The following is a 17,854-nucleotide window of genomic DNA, read 5'->3' as shown; positions in this document are numbered from 1 at the left end:
GCACTGCAGAATGCATTTCCCCTCTGAACTCACACAGAAGATGCTACAGTTACATGAACTTGACTGACCTTTGAGCAAGATATAGCACTAGATGGCCTCCACAGATCTCTTCCAACCAAATTATTCTACAACTTTGCAATTTTCTGCATAAAGACAGAAAGAGGGCATGCAAATAACTCTTCCTCCCACACCAGCTCCTAAGCTAAGCTCTCCTATCAAAGGGATGCTCAGGCTGCTATCTCTGAGCCAGTACAGTCAATAGAAGTCCAGTGGCAAAATCCTGACAAGTCAGCTTTGCTACTGGCACAGGGATCAGGACTTCTTCCTCAGCTTTTGGGTCAAATCTCCTGATGCAGCTCGTCAGTGCCAGCCTGAGATGCAGCCTTAGCTGTCACACTAACCTCACCCTTGAGCTCTTCTGCTAGTTCAGTTTGAATTCATAAAATATTTCAATATGATCCAAATGCTTTCCAGCAAATGTTACCATTTACTGACTCCATCCCACCCTGCAGCAGACAGGCACAGCTGTGTGGCACTGAGGTTCTCACTTGGCAGCCACGCTGGTGGACCTGTACCAAGCCCCCTGGTACAGAGCCCACGCCAGGGCTATTGCCAAACCCTCTGCCCAGGTCCTTCCTGGTGACAGGGGCACTGTCACTCAGGTGATGCTACCTACACACACAGAAACAAGCACCATGGCCCACGATCAGCTGTGACTAATGTGATTTGTCTATTCCTTATTACAATTATTTACAGCTTATAGGAAGGGGGATGCATTAAATCAGCCGTGTTTGCTTCCTCAACCAGCTTGCAGTGCATTTAAAGAACCTCTGCTTCCTTTGGTGAGCTCTGCTTCTGATAAAGCATGTTGAGCAATGCTGAATATTACAACACATTTACTAATTAGTGAATTACAAATTACTTTGACTAATTAGTAAATTCCAGGATCAGCCATTTTACAGCTTTGCTTCTGGAAGACCTAGAGCTCCTTTCCTGTGCCTCTGAAGCCTGCCTCTGCAATACCTTCTCCCAGCACCGTGGAGCTTTCTTTCAAGACCTTTCCCATTTCCACTGATGCAGAATCCCTTAACCAGCTTTTCTTCAACCATTATTCAGCCCTGATTTCCAAGCATCTAATTTTAGCAGTCACTGTTGAACATCCTCTTGAGTTATTGTTAGAATGAAATGAGGATCATCTGACAGGAACGTATCCTTGGTAAATACTGGGAAGGAATACTTAAGGAGCTAGCACACCTTCCTGCATCATAATCGTCAATCCTACTGCCCAGGGACACACCTTATCCCACCCTTTTTGTTCCTGGTACCTTGCATTTCCAAAGGCAATTAAAGCACCAGCCTCAACTGTACTAGGCATATTTGGCTGTGTAATTTTGCTCAGTTATTGTTTCAATAATCACTTTCAATTAGCCACAGGGATTTATTATTTGCTATTTTTAGGATCATTTCAGTTTTAAAGGCACCTGATTACACAGATCTATATTTGCATGACATCTTTCACTGGAGGATTTGTAAGTACTATGTGGAATGTGAATGAATTCCTGCTTGTCTGCAGCAATGCTCTTTTTACAGACAGGACAACAGGGGCAGTAATTAAAAGACATGTCCAAACTCCCAGAGGAAATTTACACTGACAGAGGAACCCCAGCTTCCAGCGGTGTGTGTTAACTATTACACCTGTGCTAACACAGACAGAGCAAGGTTGGCCACACAGGCACTAAAGGAGATGCAGATATGTAATTTGAAATGGTTGTCTCTCCTTCCACATTAACAGGCTCAAACACCAACTAGGCTTGAAGAGAAAAAAAAAAATTAAAAAAGCTTCTTATCAAATACCAAACAACTGGCCCTTCTCTGCTAATAACAAGCAATGGGAAAGAATGGCAGGGAAAGGTGTGGATTTTCTGAGGTCGGTATAGGAACAGATGGGGCTGGGATTTTGCCAGCGTGAGTTGCCAAGGCCCTTTATCACTGCTAAGAAGATCCAAGCTCCTGGCTCGTTCTTCACACAGCTTCCCTTCTTTGCATTTTACCTGCCAGGGCAATGCACCAGCGAAATCCATCCAGATGTGCTGAAAAACAAACAACACAGGGGAGCCAGCAGACTGGTGTTTCTCTCTTTTATTTAAAAACAGTGCTTCATTACCATTTGCAAAGGGTTAGGAAGGGTTTCCCCCCTTGCTTAGAGTTTATAAAAGCCAGCAACATGATCAATAATTTATACACATGGATAGTAATACAAAAAAAAGGAATAAAAGCTAAAGATCTAACTACTCCAACCTTCACAATTCCAGCTACTTGATAATAATAGGAATAACCCAATGAATACTGTATGGTCTGAAAGCTACTATACAATATGATACTTAACGAGGGAGGGCGGGAAGTTAAAGGCTGTCACAAAGCCCTGGGATGCAGATACTGCTTCTCCAGAGTCAGCAGGGAAATGGGACCCTGGGCAAGCGGCTCGGGCGTCCTAGGAAATGATCCAGGGGAAGGGAACGCATCCCCTCGGGACGCGCCCTGCTCCCCGGGGTACCTGGAATGGGAGGTGCTGGGGAGACTGCGACAAGGGGCAAGTCTGTTGCTGCCATTGGAGGTGCTGTGGCATCTCAGCCTCGCACTGAAAATCTCCAAGTCTCAAAGAGATCAGCCTGTGAGGTCAGTAAAATACTCCACCAGCTCTGTATCACTCTATAGCCCTGGTTCTCATATGCTATCAGCCCCAGGTTTTAGCTCCAGCTATTTACAAGCAGGATTTATATATAAAAAAAACCAAACAAACCAAAAACCAAACAAAGCCTAACAAAAACCCCAAACAAACAAACAAACAGGAAAACCCAAGGAAATAAAACAAAACGAAGTCATATCCCCTAGGGTGAAAGAGGATGATTTTGTCACTTGATAATGCAGCCAAATTGAGCTGCCAAAACTACAACACTCGCACACACAAAATACTGTGAACAGAAAAAAATAGAAAAATATGACCAGAACTGAGACTACTAATGTGGGAGGCCTGATTTCTGTAAGGAATTTACTCCTCAGGGAAGCAACAAGCCTCTCCACCAGCAGAGAACTGGGAATCTGGCAAGACGTTTATTGACCCACTTCAGAGCATCAACAAAAATCTAAAAAGAAAAAACATTCCTAAGATTAACAGGCATTTTGCTGACTCTGACTGCCAGCCAAATGAATATCTTGATGGACGGCTTTAGACACCAGCAATCTCCTGGTGAAATCAGGCAAGGATTTTGGCTGATGCATTCCTGCTCTATCACAAGTTGAGAGGCAGCGTGGGAAGCTGGTCACCTGCACAAGCCTGGGCCAGCTGCAGCCCATGGCCCCAACAGGACAGCCACAGGCAGAACTGGCAGCCCCAGAAGGAGCTGTCGTCCAGGGTCAGCAGTGGCAACAGAGACAGGACTCGGCCATGCTGAGTCCCGTTCAGGCTGCCACTGGTGCAGGCACTGCAGAGGGATGGGGGCTCTCCTGACAGCTCCTGGCTGGAGCAAAGCACACCAGGCACAAACCCCACAGCCTACTTGCAAAGGGCCCCATTTCACACTGGCTATCAGACTCCTGCTTGCCTTGTTGACTGGAGTTTTCATTGTAGAAGAGAAGTTTACTGGGGTTGGAGGGTGGAGAGGGCAATCAGTAAGGTGGGGATGCAGGGAACAGGCTTTTCAGACATTAACATCACCAAAAATAGTGTTTTATCCAACAAAGAATCAAGTCTCACTGGTGTATACTACAAAATGTTTGACATTATCCAAGAGCATGTCAAAAATAAAAACACAAAGAAGTTTACATTGGATGTTCATCTTGTTCACTAGGTTGGTTCTCCCCCCACCCTCCTATTTTAAAACAGTGCAAACAGGTAAAACACTTTAAAAATCACCCCTCTACACCAAGGACAGCATTCCCCCACCCTGCCAGGCTGGAGGGTCACAGGCAGCAGGTCCTCTGCCAGGCTGTCTGTGTGCTTTCCCTTTGGAGCTAGATTCAGCAAAAGCACTCCCCAGAGCTGTTGTTTGGGTTTCCCTTTATTAAATTCCTAAGTGCTCCCCAAACCTGTTTTCCACTTGCCTCCATCTTCGTGGCTAGGATGGGAAGATACAGATAGGGATGGGCTGGGGAAAAACATGGGTAGAACTGGGAGGCTCTGCTTTGTATTCCCCACTGAGAGAGCTCTGGGTGCTGGAATTGAAAGCCCAGCAGCCAGTGTCTCTCTTCAGACAGGGAAATGGCTTCATTAACCGTTCCACAACCAGCACTCAAACCAGCTACTCAGAAATCCCTCCTCAGCTCTCGCTGTACACTTCACATCCATGGATCTCAAGAACAGGTAAGAACAGGGATAAACTTCAACTTCACTTTAGGGACAGGGAAGCAAAGTCTAAAGTAGCAACATGACTGCCCCACAGGGACCCTTGAGGGGTCACTGACAGAGCCCTATCTGAAACACAGGTCTCAGACTCCAGAGCCAGTGCTCCTCTCTGGGCAAATCTGCTCCCTCTCAGGCACTGGAACAGCCAAGCCATAGCTATCTTTAAACATGGCTTTGTCTATCTGAACTCATGACCCAGGACCCACCTAACTGCTTAACCTGGGAAAAGCTGGCTACAGTAGGCTCATACCGAGCTCCCCATTGCCTCCAGGTCCTGTCATGGCTTTTCTTAGAAAAGCTAACTCACCTACAACAGTGCAGCCTCCCATACACGGGCACAGGAGAACAGTTTGCCAACGTGCTGGGCACCAATATAACTTATTCCCAGCAGAGAATATGCTATACCAGTAGTAGTTACTTTATACCAGCACAACTGTAACTGCAAGGAAATACAGACCAGCACATTAAATAAACCAACTCTTCAAACCAAAACTTCATCTGGGTATCATCGTGTGCTGGCTGGACCTATTGCAAGACAGCACAAGCAGCTACAGTTAAAGATACTTTTTTTTCTCTGCATCAAGAGGAATCCCAGATGCCACCAGACTAGGAGGTGACAAATAGCAAGCTATTTGCCAGGCTGCCTGTGCAGTTTCCCTCAGAAAGCCAAACCCTGCTTTGCAAGGGACCTGTGACTGCAGACCCATCGCACGGACAAGCACTAGCTGCCATCATTCTAATAAGCCAGGACCCAGTTCAATTTATTAAACGTAATTAATTTTGCATAGGGAGATATAGGCTTTGTCCTCACTTCTTCAGAAAGCTGGATATAGCCACACCTTGGCTAATCTGAAAGCATCTCTAGCCAGTTCACAACACATCAGAGTGAAACTGGAGCTGTTGTTCACCAGCACAGAAGAAAGGCTGAAGAGCTCTCCTGTCACACACAACACTCACTCAAGAAACCTTGCCATGCAAGTTTTTGGGAGGTCTGGTGCTTTGGAACACCTGGAACCAGTGAGCTACCTCTGGCCCCCAGCCATGCAAGTGTCCCGGTGTCCCCTCTGCAGCTCAGTGCTGGGAGCAGGGAGCCAGGCCATCAGCAAGCCCCCTCAGGGGATCCTGCAGCATTAACTATAGAGCCACAGAGACCCCAGCTGCTTAATGCACCAGAGAAGCCCGGCAGGGAGGGACCAGAGCAGGCCAAGCTGGGATACAGGAGGAATCAGGCTGGAAGGTCTTAGAACACATATTACTCGGAGATGGGGGGAGCACGGCCCCCCAAAGTTTGGGTGCTTCTGCACTAAACCCCTCACATTCCTCATATCCTTGGGCGGGTTGAAGCTGCCATGCATAGACTCTGCCAGGAGGCAGAAATGGGGCTGGCCTCCCCACTCCCAGGGAGGCCAAGTGGCAGGGGGCATTGCAGGTGGCACTGCCAGGGCAGGGGAGGGCACTCAGGGTGGGAGAACCTGGCTTTTGGGGAGCCGCAGTCAGAACCAGCTGAACTGAATGTGGGAGAGGGGCAGTGGGGGAGCAGCTGCCCCAGGGGCTCTGCAGAGGCTCCTGGGCTCACAGCCTGAGGAACTGCCTGCAGCAAGGGAAGGGATGGACTCGCTCAGGCCCTCCACCCACAGTGGGGAGAACAAGTCCAGTAGAGGCTTTTGATGCATCCCAGCTCCACAAGTCTCCTGGCTGCTCTGCAGTGGAAAGAACTCCCCTTGAATATGACTATCTCTACCACACATCCCCCCTCTTCTACCCCAACTCAGGCAGTAAAGACCCCCAAACATGCCGAGTCTCCCTCATTTCCTAGATTTTGTGAAAGCCCCAACACCCTGTTCTCCCCCTCTCTATTTTCAAGCTAAAGTATTTATATACAAACAACAAAAAAATTGTCATAACAATAACAAACCAAACTTTGGCTTGGGAAAAAAAAAAGTAAAAAACCAACAATAAAACCAGGAAAAGAAAAGGTGGCCAACAGGCTGGCAGTTTGGTGTCCCCTTTATCTAGCAATTCCTCCAGAAAAATCAATAGCTTCAGGGTCTCTAGCTTAACTAATGGTGTCCCCATTCTTCCCATTTGAGATGCCTCCATTCTGCTGTGCACAGAGAGGCTCCATGTATCACTGGGGAAGAGCAAAAAATGTGTGGCTGGACCAGGACACTTCCCCAGGAGCGAGACCTCTGCTTGCCGATGTTGCTTAGTGTTAAATGCAGGAATTTTCCTATTCTGTATCAGTGGTGGATGGAAAAGCAGGTGTTCGACAGGAGCTGGAGAGGCTCCGCCAACAAATCCATACTCTGAGCTGCCCTTCTGAGGGCAGGGGCCCACCCCAGCAGCAATGCATGGAGTCAAGGCAGCCCGGTACAATCACACTTCTGCATCTCTCCAGCATGCAATTAGAGCCTGCCTCTGACCACGGGGTTTACTGGGAGCACTCCACGAGCCAGCAGCTGAACAGGGAGATCTGGAGAGCAGCAACTCCACATCACATCACAGCTCACAGTCATCTAAGTGTGCTGTCTTTGAAACACAGCAAATTCTCTGTCTGTGAGAGCAGAAGGGAAATGGTCTTGGGAGGCGTGGACCTCTCAGCTAAATAGTTTCTATCCTTCCAAGTCTTCTAATATGTAGTGTCTATATGGACTCAGCAGACCAGGTGCACAACTTTTTGTGAGAAGCTGGGCAAACAAACCCAGGGGCTCCAATGCAGCTATGGAAGGGCCTGAAATAGCTTGTGGTAAGAAGTTCCTATGAATTCAGAGCTTGCATGAACTGCTTCTGCGATACAAAACTACTTCAGGATCACATTTAGATATAAAAGATCCTCTTCCCCCACACAAACCCACAAGCTTGTCCTTCACCTCGAGCAGCTTATGCGTGACTGGCTTTTCCTCACTCACGTTATTTGAAATAGATTACTTGCAGAAGCACCTAGGCAGCCCAGGATGAGCAGCAGCAGAGCCCCTGCAGGCTGGGCCTCAGAGCATGTGCCACGCTCGACTCTTCTGCTCACTTTCTTCCTCTGCAAGGTTGCAGGTGCTTCACCTCCCCACGTTTAATCACTTGCTGTCCATAACAGAAGTACTCTGCATGATCCTGCACTGCATCTGCCACTCCTTGAGGAATGAAGGGGTGGAAAGGGACAGCAAGAGAGAAAGATCTTCAAAAGGAGGAATGAAAACTATGACAATTACAGCCACCTGCAGCAGACAAAAATCAGTGAGTAAAAGTTCTGTGTGTAGGGAAAAGATCATCCTTATCAAAAACTCCTTTCAAAGTCTTGTCCCCTATAGAGCAGGTAACAGCTGAAGTCTTTGGGCAGGTTGAGGGACTCTTCTCTTGCGAAGTCTAAAGTTCTGACACTGCTGAAACTGTCACAAACCTGTGAGCGTCAGATGGTGATAGAAACAAAGAAAGTCTCTGCATTTCCCCCATTTCCAAATGTAAATTACTATTTCCCACCAGCATTCAGGTCCCAGCCACAGCCAAAGAGTGCTTCCTTCTGCAGACCAGAAACACGGCAGGTGGAGACTTCTCCCTCATGTCCTCCTGTCTCACAGGCACCATGCACCAGACCCAGGGAAGTAACTCTGTCTGCGTGTTCCTGATTAATTGCATGATATCAGCTTCTAACAGCTTTCCTTATCGCTAATCGCCTTTTCCGTGATTGGTAGGATAAGCTATGCACCAACATACAGACACGGAAATGCATTATTTTTACCACAGTTAAAAAAAACCCCAAAAATGAAAACAAAAAACAAACAAACAAAAAAAAAAAAGCACAATCTTTGGAACAAAAGAATTAAAGGCAGAAATTCAAAGGAAAAAAAATACATATTTGAAGAACATAGTGAGGTATAAAAAAGTATTTTCTCTTTTGTTTTTTTTTTGTTTTTCCTCCTCGACTTGCTATAGAGTTCCTCTACTAGTAAATATTGCAATAGCCAGGCCTCATGAACTGGGGGGGCTGTCCCGCTTGCAGGGGGCTCACGTCACTTCAGTAGGGGGCAAATCGGCTGTAGCCACCTCGGTATAAACTCGCCTGTAGAAATGAAATGGGAGAAGAAAAGGTTGTTAGGAGGAGAACTGTGAAGAGATATCCAGGACAGCACCCAAATGCTTCTGGAAGGACATGTCCTGGCACTGACCCACCACCATGAGCACCTCTAAGAAGCAAGAAAGAACTCTGCCTGCAAAACCAAAGATGTGGCTCAGGAGGGCATGCTCATGGCCAGTCAGCTGGAGGTGAAGTTTGGCAAGTCTTGCTGGAAGGGAATTCAGTACCAGAGTGGGGACTCACCAGTCCTAATCTCAAGCCAGTTGTCCAGGCTGCCTTTAGAGACTGCGGAGACCAGGACTTCTAGGATGCTCTTCACCTCACCTCAAGGTAAAGGTCTAAAATAGATATGATGACTGGGTATCCTAGAACTACCTGGTTTTCCCTCATTGACCCTAAAGAGAATCCACATGATGAGCTGAGGCTGAAATGGAGTTGCTACACTGCAGATATCTATTTTTAGGTGTCTTTTTCTCTGAGCACATTTGTATTCCAGCCTTTGCAACAACACAGATACTGTGCTGGCTAGCAGATGGGCAAGCATGTGTTTTCAGCAAGCTGCTCCACTCCCCTCCGATGCCAGCATACCTCATCCTGCCCTTGCATAACTACTGCTGGCAGGCAGGACACCGCATCCTTCTACTAGTGCAGGAGGGAACCAAGTGAAGCAGCTTTGCTTCACTTGCAAGATGTCACAAGAACAACTTATTCCCTTGCTTTCCTAGAACTGAAAATGGCAAAAAAAGGTATCCTGAATCTTTAACTATTGCTGATTTTTGCTCTATACAGTTCTACTGATTCACCAACAGTGTTCTGGCTCCTGGCAGTTCTGTTTGCTATTCCTATTTTTCATGGTACTAGATGATATGCAAGATCAAATAATAACTGGTCTCCTGCAGCCCGGCTCCTTTATAAGTGTACACATAGACATGAATGTAGAACAACTGGGAACACAGCATTGCTGCTAAGGACCTCCTCCCTCAACAAAGAAGTTTTTCTGAGTGGGTGAGGTTTCATTGCACGATACCCAGTGGCTGTTCCCCATGCTGGAAATGAGAAACAGCACAAGAAAGAAAATCCCACTTACCACAGCGCCAACTCCGTAGCTAGCGGCAGGGGCAAGGGCATGGTAAGGATCTGCTGTGTACACCCTGCCATAACTGAAGAGAGGGAGAAAAGATATAAAAAGAAAAAAAAAGTCACTTGGGAGGGGCAGAGTAATAGCTGTCTGACCACAGGTAATGGAAGCAGCAGCATGCCCTTGCACACACATGTATGCATCCATGCACACACCAGCACGCAGGCAGCTCCTCTGCAGAGAGATCCTATGAGCATGCTGCCATGCATTGTATGAGATGGGCAAGAGAACAGCCTGCCAGGAGAAATGTGGCACAGGCCATGAGCCTGACCTGCAGGAAAGAGGTCAGCACCTTTGAACGGTCAGCTAGTGCATCCCTTACCTTTGGGTAATTGCGTGATGCAGTTAGGGACCAGAGGGACTGCTGGCACCACTGCTACTGGCACAGTAACAGCTGCTGAACAGAAGCACTGAGGGATTCTCCACTATGGGAGGAGTATAACCTTTAATGTGCTAGGATTAAAACACAGCCTCACTGCACAGGCAATGAAAAATCTTAAGGCAATCACTCTGATCAAGACAATCCTTTGTATCTATTCAGAGCTGCATGCTAAAGCATCCTAGAGCACTGCATGAGCTGAGTCATTTTTACTTTGCGACGGGGAGAGAAACGCACCCAGTGATTTAGTAGCCTGCCCAAAGCCAGATCTCCAACTGAGGCTGTAACCACACTGCCTGCTTTGTGCAGAGAATCACAAGGATAGGGAGGAGGCCAGGATTTGTGCCAGCTCACATACACTGAGGGCAATACTGTCCAGGAACAGAGACAAACCGTGCACTCAAGTCTTCCGTGTTGGGCGGTGCATGCATGTGTGCACATGCGAGTGCAGGTCAGACAAAGAAATGGGGGAAAGAAGCCGAAGTTCTGTGATGGATCAATGCTCCTTGAATCCCTGAGCACAGCAAGCTAGCCCCCCATGGACACCTCTCCCTTACATACCCATCGCTGTAAGCTGCTGCAGCGGCTGCAGCGGCCGTGGCTGCTGTTGCAGTAGCAGGCTGTGCATATCTGTAGGCTGCATATCCACCCTGCAGGAGAGAAGAGAACTGACTTTACAGATACCTGTCCACCCAGAGAGAGCATTAAAAAAATATTAAAAAAAAGTCACACACGTCACAAGGAAAGGAAGTGTTTCAAACTGCATCAGCTCCCATGTCATGTCTATCACAAGCATCACCCATTAACTCATGTATATTCCTTTCCTTAGAGGGACCAGGGAGGCCCTTCCATTATCTTCTTTAGCAAAAGGAATACACTAAAGGAACACTGAGCATTGTTACAACCCTAGAGAAAATGCAATTTGGCATGGAGGAAATGGAAACTAGGAAAGACCTGGAATCTTGCACGTAAGGTACTTTTTATGACCCCTTCCTCTTAAGCAGGGGAAATCAGAGGTGGACACTTTCTATGAAGTATTTTAGAAAGGGAAGCATTCAGAGAAATTCCTACTTTTTTTTACCCTCCCTCTTTTACAGCCAGGAAAACCCAAAGGGCTAGAACTTAATTGGATCCACATGTACAAAAGTAGCAGTAGTCAGAGAAGGTGAAAAGTAATCAGGAAAAGATGGTCAGAGAAGACAGTCTTGTTGGTTTCAGGGCTGTCAACAAGCAAACCAATATTGAGGCCAGCCAGACTGTTCTCCCCTCCTCTCCATATAAGAAAGAAACAGGTCAAGAGAATTATGCCAGAACAGCCTGTTCTGCTGCTGTATTTCTGCCCATGCTACACACCTGTAGCAAAGGTGATCAGAGGTAGTTACTAAAAATGTACTTAACAGCTGTGTTGTCAAAATGTGAATTCTGACTCAGAGAAGAGCTGCGAGTCTCCTCCTGAAGCTCCCACAAGGAGCTCTTGGGGCAGAGCAAGGCCTGCAGTACTGGAAGACCAAGGCCAGGCACCTTTCAGATCAGGGACAAAGGTGGCATAGCAGGCAGCAAATAGGGCTCTGAAGCCCTGGTTAGATCTTTATTGTATTTCTGAGCCCTTTTTTTAACCTGGGGTGAAGGCCTGGTAAATGAACCATAGTTTTGACTTTCTAGAAACACAACGAGCCATAAAAAAACATCAGAAAATTCCAGACTGCTTTTGGCTTTTTTAAATTTTTTTCTTCCAATTGACATTTCAGGGTTTGAAGGACCAGAAGGCAGAGTTATGCTCTTCACCTCCAGAATAAGCTCAACATACCTCTACCACTTCTTCCCTATATATCTTTTGCATACATGTAACTAACTAAGGGTACAAGATCAGCTCCACTACAGAACTGTGTCTTTGCTCAATCTGAACCTGGGTAGCTTTTAAATTAGAAGTAGTGATTTTAAATTAATATTGGTTTCTTTCATGTGGCCTGCATTAGCCCCGTGAAGGCTGATGTGCTATCCAAAGCATGTTTGCAGATCCTTTCCTACTCCAGAGAAAAGGGAGTTGCAGCCTCTTCAATCTTTTAGTTAACAGGAGAAAAAGCAACACAGATGTAAAAAGCAACACCTGTGAACCATCACCACATGGCCTGGAAAAGATGCCATGTTACAGTTTAGGCCTTTTAATCTCACCTGGCTGTTTCAAATCCTGCATCGTGGACTGACGGCTGGGGATGTTTAGCTTGGTTTTGCCATGCTATCATTGTACCACCATGTAAAACATGACAGAGGCCAGGGGAATGAGGTGCAGTCTTAATCCAAATTCAACCTTCATTAACCTCACCAAATTAAGCCAAAACTTTGTTTCAATGCCATTGCAGTATTCCCCTTAGGCTATATGCTTCCTGAACCCTTGGGGTGTCACTTGGGCACAGTGTAGGAGGCATTTTCTCCAGGCACTACCTTCCAGAGGGCAGCTGGCTTTAGCAGGCACCCTTGATTCCCACTCTGCCCCACACTTCCACACTTGCCAGTCACATTTCAGACCAGAAGCTGCTTCAAATGTGCCTGGCACATACTCTGAACATGACAGCAAGATGCAGTTTGAAACCAAAAAGGCTTATCATATAATTGTTTTTTAACTCATGTCTCTCATAAAGGAAAATGAAACAGAACAAAAACAAACCAAACCAAACCAAAAAAAAAAAAAGAAAGAAAAAAAAAAGAAGAAGAAAGAAGGGTTGGAATCAGGTGTGGGAGGGGGAACAGAGTAACATTTATTAATCAAAATTAAAAACTAAGCATGCTGACATCTGGAGCTAGAACAACCAGCAAAGTCACCACGTTCAGACTCATATTGGCTAGTTCTATCCATCCCAGCATTCTCTTGGGACAGCAGTTCGCCCTAGGCTCTACCACAAGCTCAGTGAAGTACACAGCCTCAAGTACTAGAGCGTGCAGCCACAACAACCTGCTATTACGGAAACAGTCAGTCACCACTGGAGTTAACATTCCAACCTCAAGGACTCCCACAGCCCCCCGAGCCCCCCAGAATGGCTCCCACCCCAGCCCTGTCCCACACCACAATGTTAATAATTATAACAAGCAATAACCCATCTGTTATATCAGAGAAGGGAACAGAGACTCCACTGAGAGATTTAGAGCGGGATGTTAACATTTCTTCAGTCAACTGCACAACAAACAAACAAAACAAAAAAAAAAAAACAAAAAACAAAAAAAAACAGGAGAAAATTCATTGGAGAAATGAAGTTAAGAAATAGCTGACGTGTATTGCTTTTTAACCATGCACTGATGCAAAATTGAAGCTACTGGTTATTTAAAAAAGTAAAAAAAATCTCAGGATAGAGGTACACACATACAGGCAGACCTGCTCATTTCAAAGCAATCTGCAAAGTCTACTTAAGTGTACTTCAAATAAAACCAAAAATGGGGATCATAATGGCCATGGTGCATTCCTGTCATTGGAGCAATGAGTGTGGACAGCTGGGAGATTTCTGAGACGGGATGTATTTAGCATGACCAGCAGGTCCAAATATACCAAAATAGGGTGAAGGAAAGAGGAAGAACTGTTGCAACTATAATTTGTTTTTACATAAACCCTTTCACCAAGCTCTGGGACCATACAGAGCAGGCACTGTACAGGTTGTCTTACCCAGCTGATGCTCCTGTTCTCCACAACCCAGGATCCACCTATATAATTCAATAAATGCATCTAAAGCCTGTTCAGCTTGTCCAATGCACCAGATATTCTCTCCTGCTATTCCTTTTCACACAAAACTTGTAACTGATATGCAGAGCTCATCTGCAAGGTCCTAGGACCCCTAGTGATTTCTGGTGCCACCCACTTCAGGTACTCCAGTAAATAAAAAATGTAACAGCATAGAGCATCTGCAACCACAGCAACAAAGAGGGAAAAATGTGTTTCCAAATGAAAGAAAGAATTATTAAAAAAAAAAAAAAAACAAAGGAAAAAAAAAGAAAGAAAAAAAAGCCCTTGCCAGCTTCAACACATTCCTTCAGTGCCACAGCCAAAGTGCAACAGAAGAAACCAATGAGTGGCATAGTGCCTGAAACTCAGGACAGCCATGCAAACTCCCACTCCACCTATTTGATTCCACAGGGACAGGTTACCCATACAGATTCTGTTTTTAAAAACCTTCAGTCTCATCTCAAAGGAAGTAAGTGTGGCTGAGCTCCTTGTGCAGATGTTGTGTCTGAGACGTTTCTATCAATGGGACACTTTAATTACTGCCTCCATAAGGGAATGGGAACTAGCAAGAAGGCTTGTGCATTGTCACTGGGCATTAGAAACAACCAAAAGGACTGTGCAAATTAAGATTAGCCCTTTTTGGTACAGGCTTTTGGATTGTCTGGGGACCATGTGAGAGAAACAAACACCAGCCTATATGTTGTTTATCCTGACTCAAGTTCTCTTTCTCTGTCTATCTAGCATTCCAGTCTTGCTGGGGCTATGCTGGATCCCTTTCCCCATGTAGCGTTTCTGCCTACAGACCTGAGCTGTCCAACAGCTGTATTTGTTAGGTATGAACAAAAGCTCAATTTAAAATTACTCTTCTGTGATGTTACTGTCCTTGGCTCATCAACAAAGCAGTATTTTACTTTAAATTCCTTCTTTAACATTAGATGGCAGCTTTTTCAATATTGTCTTATATTTTCTGAAATAAGACAAACATGGGAAAACAACATCTACAGGAAGCTGCAATCCCAACTAAAGCAGCATTCCAATTACTGAGTATGTTAATGAAAATAAATTTTATGCAGTTCAGCTCAAGTACATCTTCTCCACCATTCTTTAAGTCCATATCAGGTGATCAATCCAACGTGAGCAAGAAGAAATCCAAAACTAGAGCTTACTATGCAAGTGTGGTATAAATCCCCCTTTTCTTTTTCCCTTCCTGCCTTAGAAGGGCACACAAAGTATGTCACTGCCCTCTTTACTCCAAAGAGCCTTTCTGCCCCTAGGACACAAGTGTGTCCATAACCCCAGAGAAATATGGAACTCTTGGTACCACTTAGGTACATTTACTGCTTGCCAGGCTTAGGCAGCGAGCCCAATTTTAGGGTCTTTTATTTGCCATCTCTCAGATGTCTTCTCCACCCCCATACTTCCATACGACAGAAGTTAAGAAGCAGAAAGGGCTAGAACCGCTTCTGGTATTTCTGTATTAGGAGGGTGGCATACGTGCACCAGGAATGAGCATGAATGAATTAGAAGAGGTGACAGGACAACAGTGTCCATTGCAGCAGGTGCTTCTACATGGTAATGGGACAAGCATGACCTTGTTAACCTTTCCACTGAATTAAAGTTTTATTGATTTTTAGTTTTTCATTGGTTTTTGGTTGTTTTTTTTTTTATTTTGAGTGAAATACCACTTGGTATGAAATCTGGACACACGCCACCCTGCTGCAGCGGGGGCTTGGCTCACATGTGAGTCTGCACTGCTCTAAAAAAGCCTCTGTTCCCATCTCTAATGTGGTGCTGGAATGGTTAGTATAATTCAGTTTTTTCCACTGCAATCCACAATCTGATTGGTTGGCAGGTCACACTGGCACTCCTACCTGAGGTATTTTAGCGCTAATGATTGGTTCCTGTAAGACTATTCTATAACAGAACACAGGAAGAGCAGTTCAAAAAAACACAGCTGTGGAAAGAAACAATCATACAAACAGCCCGCAGCGGGGCTCACCAGCCTTTTCTTTCCAGTGGATGCAAGCACGCTTTTCACAGGCAGGAGCAGTCTTGGCACAGGTGGGTTTGTTTGGGTTCCCCCCCCGCCACCCAGATTGACCCCATTGTAGAAGAAAGATAACCTTTCTTATGATCCGAAATGAAGCCCTCTGCATCCTGGGGCAGCTTGTTTTATCAATTCAGGTGTCTTGCCAGAGTGGGACGCATCCAACAACAGATGGAATGCCTTCTTCACAGAAGAAATGGCTAGCAGGATGGTTGCCCCAGGAAAGAAAAAAGGAGTGAGGAAAAGGAGGAGGAGGAAAATGAGAAATCGGTGCATAGCATTATGCAGAAAAAGCAGCCCAAACTTGGGACACTTCCCTTTCATCTCACCTACCATTAACCACTCCCTGCCAGCTCAGCTCCTTTCCACAACCCTACGGACTCACAAATCTTAAGAGAACCTCGATTTAACTTTCCCCCAGTCCTAACTGGAATATCCTCTGCCATAACTTCTGGAATCTGGGTAAACCTATCTCAGCAACCAGAGGGATAGAAGCTCTACAGTGAAAAGCACAACAAATCAGTGAGACACAGAGACATTGAAGTCATTCCACCTGTGCCAAGCAAACTGTTTGGAAGGGCAACTTCAAGTTTGGATAATGGTAACTTTTTCCTGAGCTCCATTGGAGGGCTCTGGCTAGCAATAACATAAGTAAAAGCACCACCATCTACTTTGATGCAGTCCTCTCTTCCATCATCCTGCTTTCTGATAGTGACACCACTGCCACCAACAGCAAAGTCATCAGAAATCCACCTAATGGTTCTAACCTGACCTGGGGGCTTGGCTTTGTGTTACATGGTGGTACTGCCCTGCAGCACCAAGTGCTTACAGGAGTTCTTCACTGCTGAAGTTTCTGTCCTTACATGTTATGTAAGCCTCTCCTTCCCAACAAAAGCTCTGAAGAAGCTTTCTCAAAAGTAGGGAGTAACCCTGGCCAGACTTCCCTATCAACATGGCAGCCTTTTCTATGCCACACTCTGTGGGAAGAGACACTAAGCACCACTCATTTTCTTGGTTACGTGCCATAGCAAAGTCAGTGTCTGTAAAGGCAGTGCTTTAGGAGTGAGGCAGGAAAACACAGAACCTTCCATAGTCCTTGACACAGCTTTATAAAGAAACACTTGACTAGGCAGATCAATCTTTAAAGAACTGCACACACCATAGTATATGGAAGAGTGAAGAAATGCACGCAGTTCTTTCTATCTCAGAGAGCACATCTTCCAACTGCTCTACCTGGGCTGGAAAAAGCACCTGTCCAGAACTTCCTCCTCCATATAAGCCAACAAAATCTAAAAGCTAGTTCCATCCATTATCCTGAGTTTAACCCCAGGTTCCTCTTTATAAATGGCAGGAATAGCACCTTCAAAGGAGCAGGACTATGAAATTCATGCTGACAATTGTGTCACTACCCAAACTATACAAAACTTCCCAGCTCCAGGGAGCTATGACCTACAATGCCACAATTGGGAACTCTGATAAAGCCGGGCAGGCTATGAGTTGCAGTGGCAACTGAATATTTTGGCTTTGAAAGGCAAGTTCCTACCATATTCCTGCTCTGCAACAGCTCTCCCTTGGAGAGGAAAGCACTTTTCTCACTGGCCAGTTCAAACAGCTCCATCCACAACCCACCTATGTGCACACAGACTCCCTGGAGATTTGCAATACAGACTGACTGGGCAGGACAAAGACAATGACAGGACAAAGTCTCCCAGGGTATAATAGCTAATTCCCCAACAGGAGGAGGTTGCTGACTCTTGTAACCGAACATCTCCACATATTTGTACTTCACAATTCCCTGAAGAGGTGAGAGAATCTGGCCTATTTAGGTGCCATTCCTACCAGCAAAATGAGATGCCAGTTTTCACTCTAGCATCTCAGCCTCCATTTTTAATCAGTCCCAGTGTCTCCCCCAAAGGGATAATCTCCACATCCCAGTGGCACATGAACAGTTTTAAACATACAACTTGTTCAGTGTAGTGTGGGCTACACAAATCAAACCCAAAAGGGCCCCAAGAGGGAAGAGAAAGGGGAGGGAAGAGGGGGAGAAGGAAAGGGAAGGTCTGAGGCTAAACCAGTCCTGTTATTTTTATATCCAAATTATGTAAATGAGAGA

General features: G+C 45.7%; 1 protein-coding gene across 10 annotated transcripts in view; it reads right to left on the bottom strand.

The window, feature by feature from the left end:
- Positions 1-8,262: 8,262 nt before the first annotated feature.
- RBFOX2 (RNA binding fox-1 homolog 2) overlaps positions 8,263-17,854 on the bottom strand; it is a 164,089-nt gene continuing 154,497 nt past the window's right edge. For 5 of the 10 annotated variants that reach the window (XM_064702484.1, XM_064702480.1, XM_064702483.1 and 2 more), the window contains 4 exons: positions 15,566-15,608; positions 10,547-10,635; positions 9,556-9,628; positions 8,263-8,453 (listed from right to left, as the gene is read on the bottom strand). In XM_064702484.1, the coding sequence (XP_064558554.1) occupies positions 8,409-8,453; positions 9,556-9,628; positions 10,547-10,635; positions 15,566-15,608 (250 nt within the window). In that variant the 3' untranslated portion in view covers positions 8,263-8,408. Of the gene's footprint in view, positions 8,454-9,555; positions 9,629-10,546; positions 10,636-13,077; positions 13,155-15,565; positions 15,609-17,854 lie in introns of those variants that run through there. The other 5 variants (XM_064702482.1, XM_064702481.1, XM_064702489.1 and 2 more) reach the window with 3 other exon arrangements.

Source organism: Zonotrichia leucophrys, chromosome 1A, assembly GCF_028769735.1.
Source record: "Zonotrichia leucophrys gambelii isolate GWCS_2022_RI chromosome 1A, RI_Zleu_2.0, whole genome shotgun sequence".
NCBI classification, from domain to species: domain Eukaryota; kingdom Metazoa; phylum Chordata; class Aves; order Passeriformes; family Passerellidae; genus Zonotrichia; species Zonotrichia leucophrys.
The sequence above is the reverse complement of the archived record's forward strand: the minus strand, read 5'-3'. Positions and strand labels throughout refer to the sequence as shown.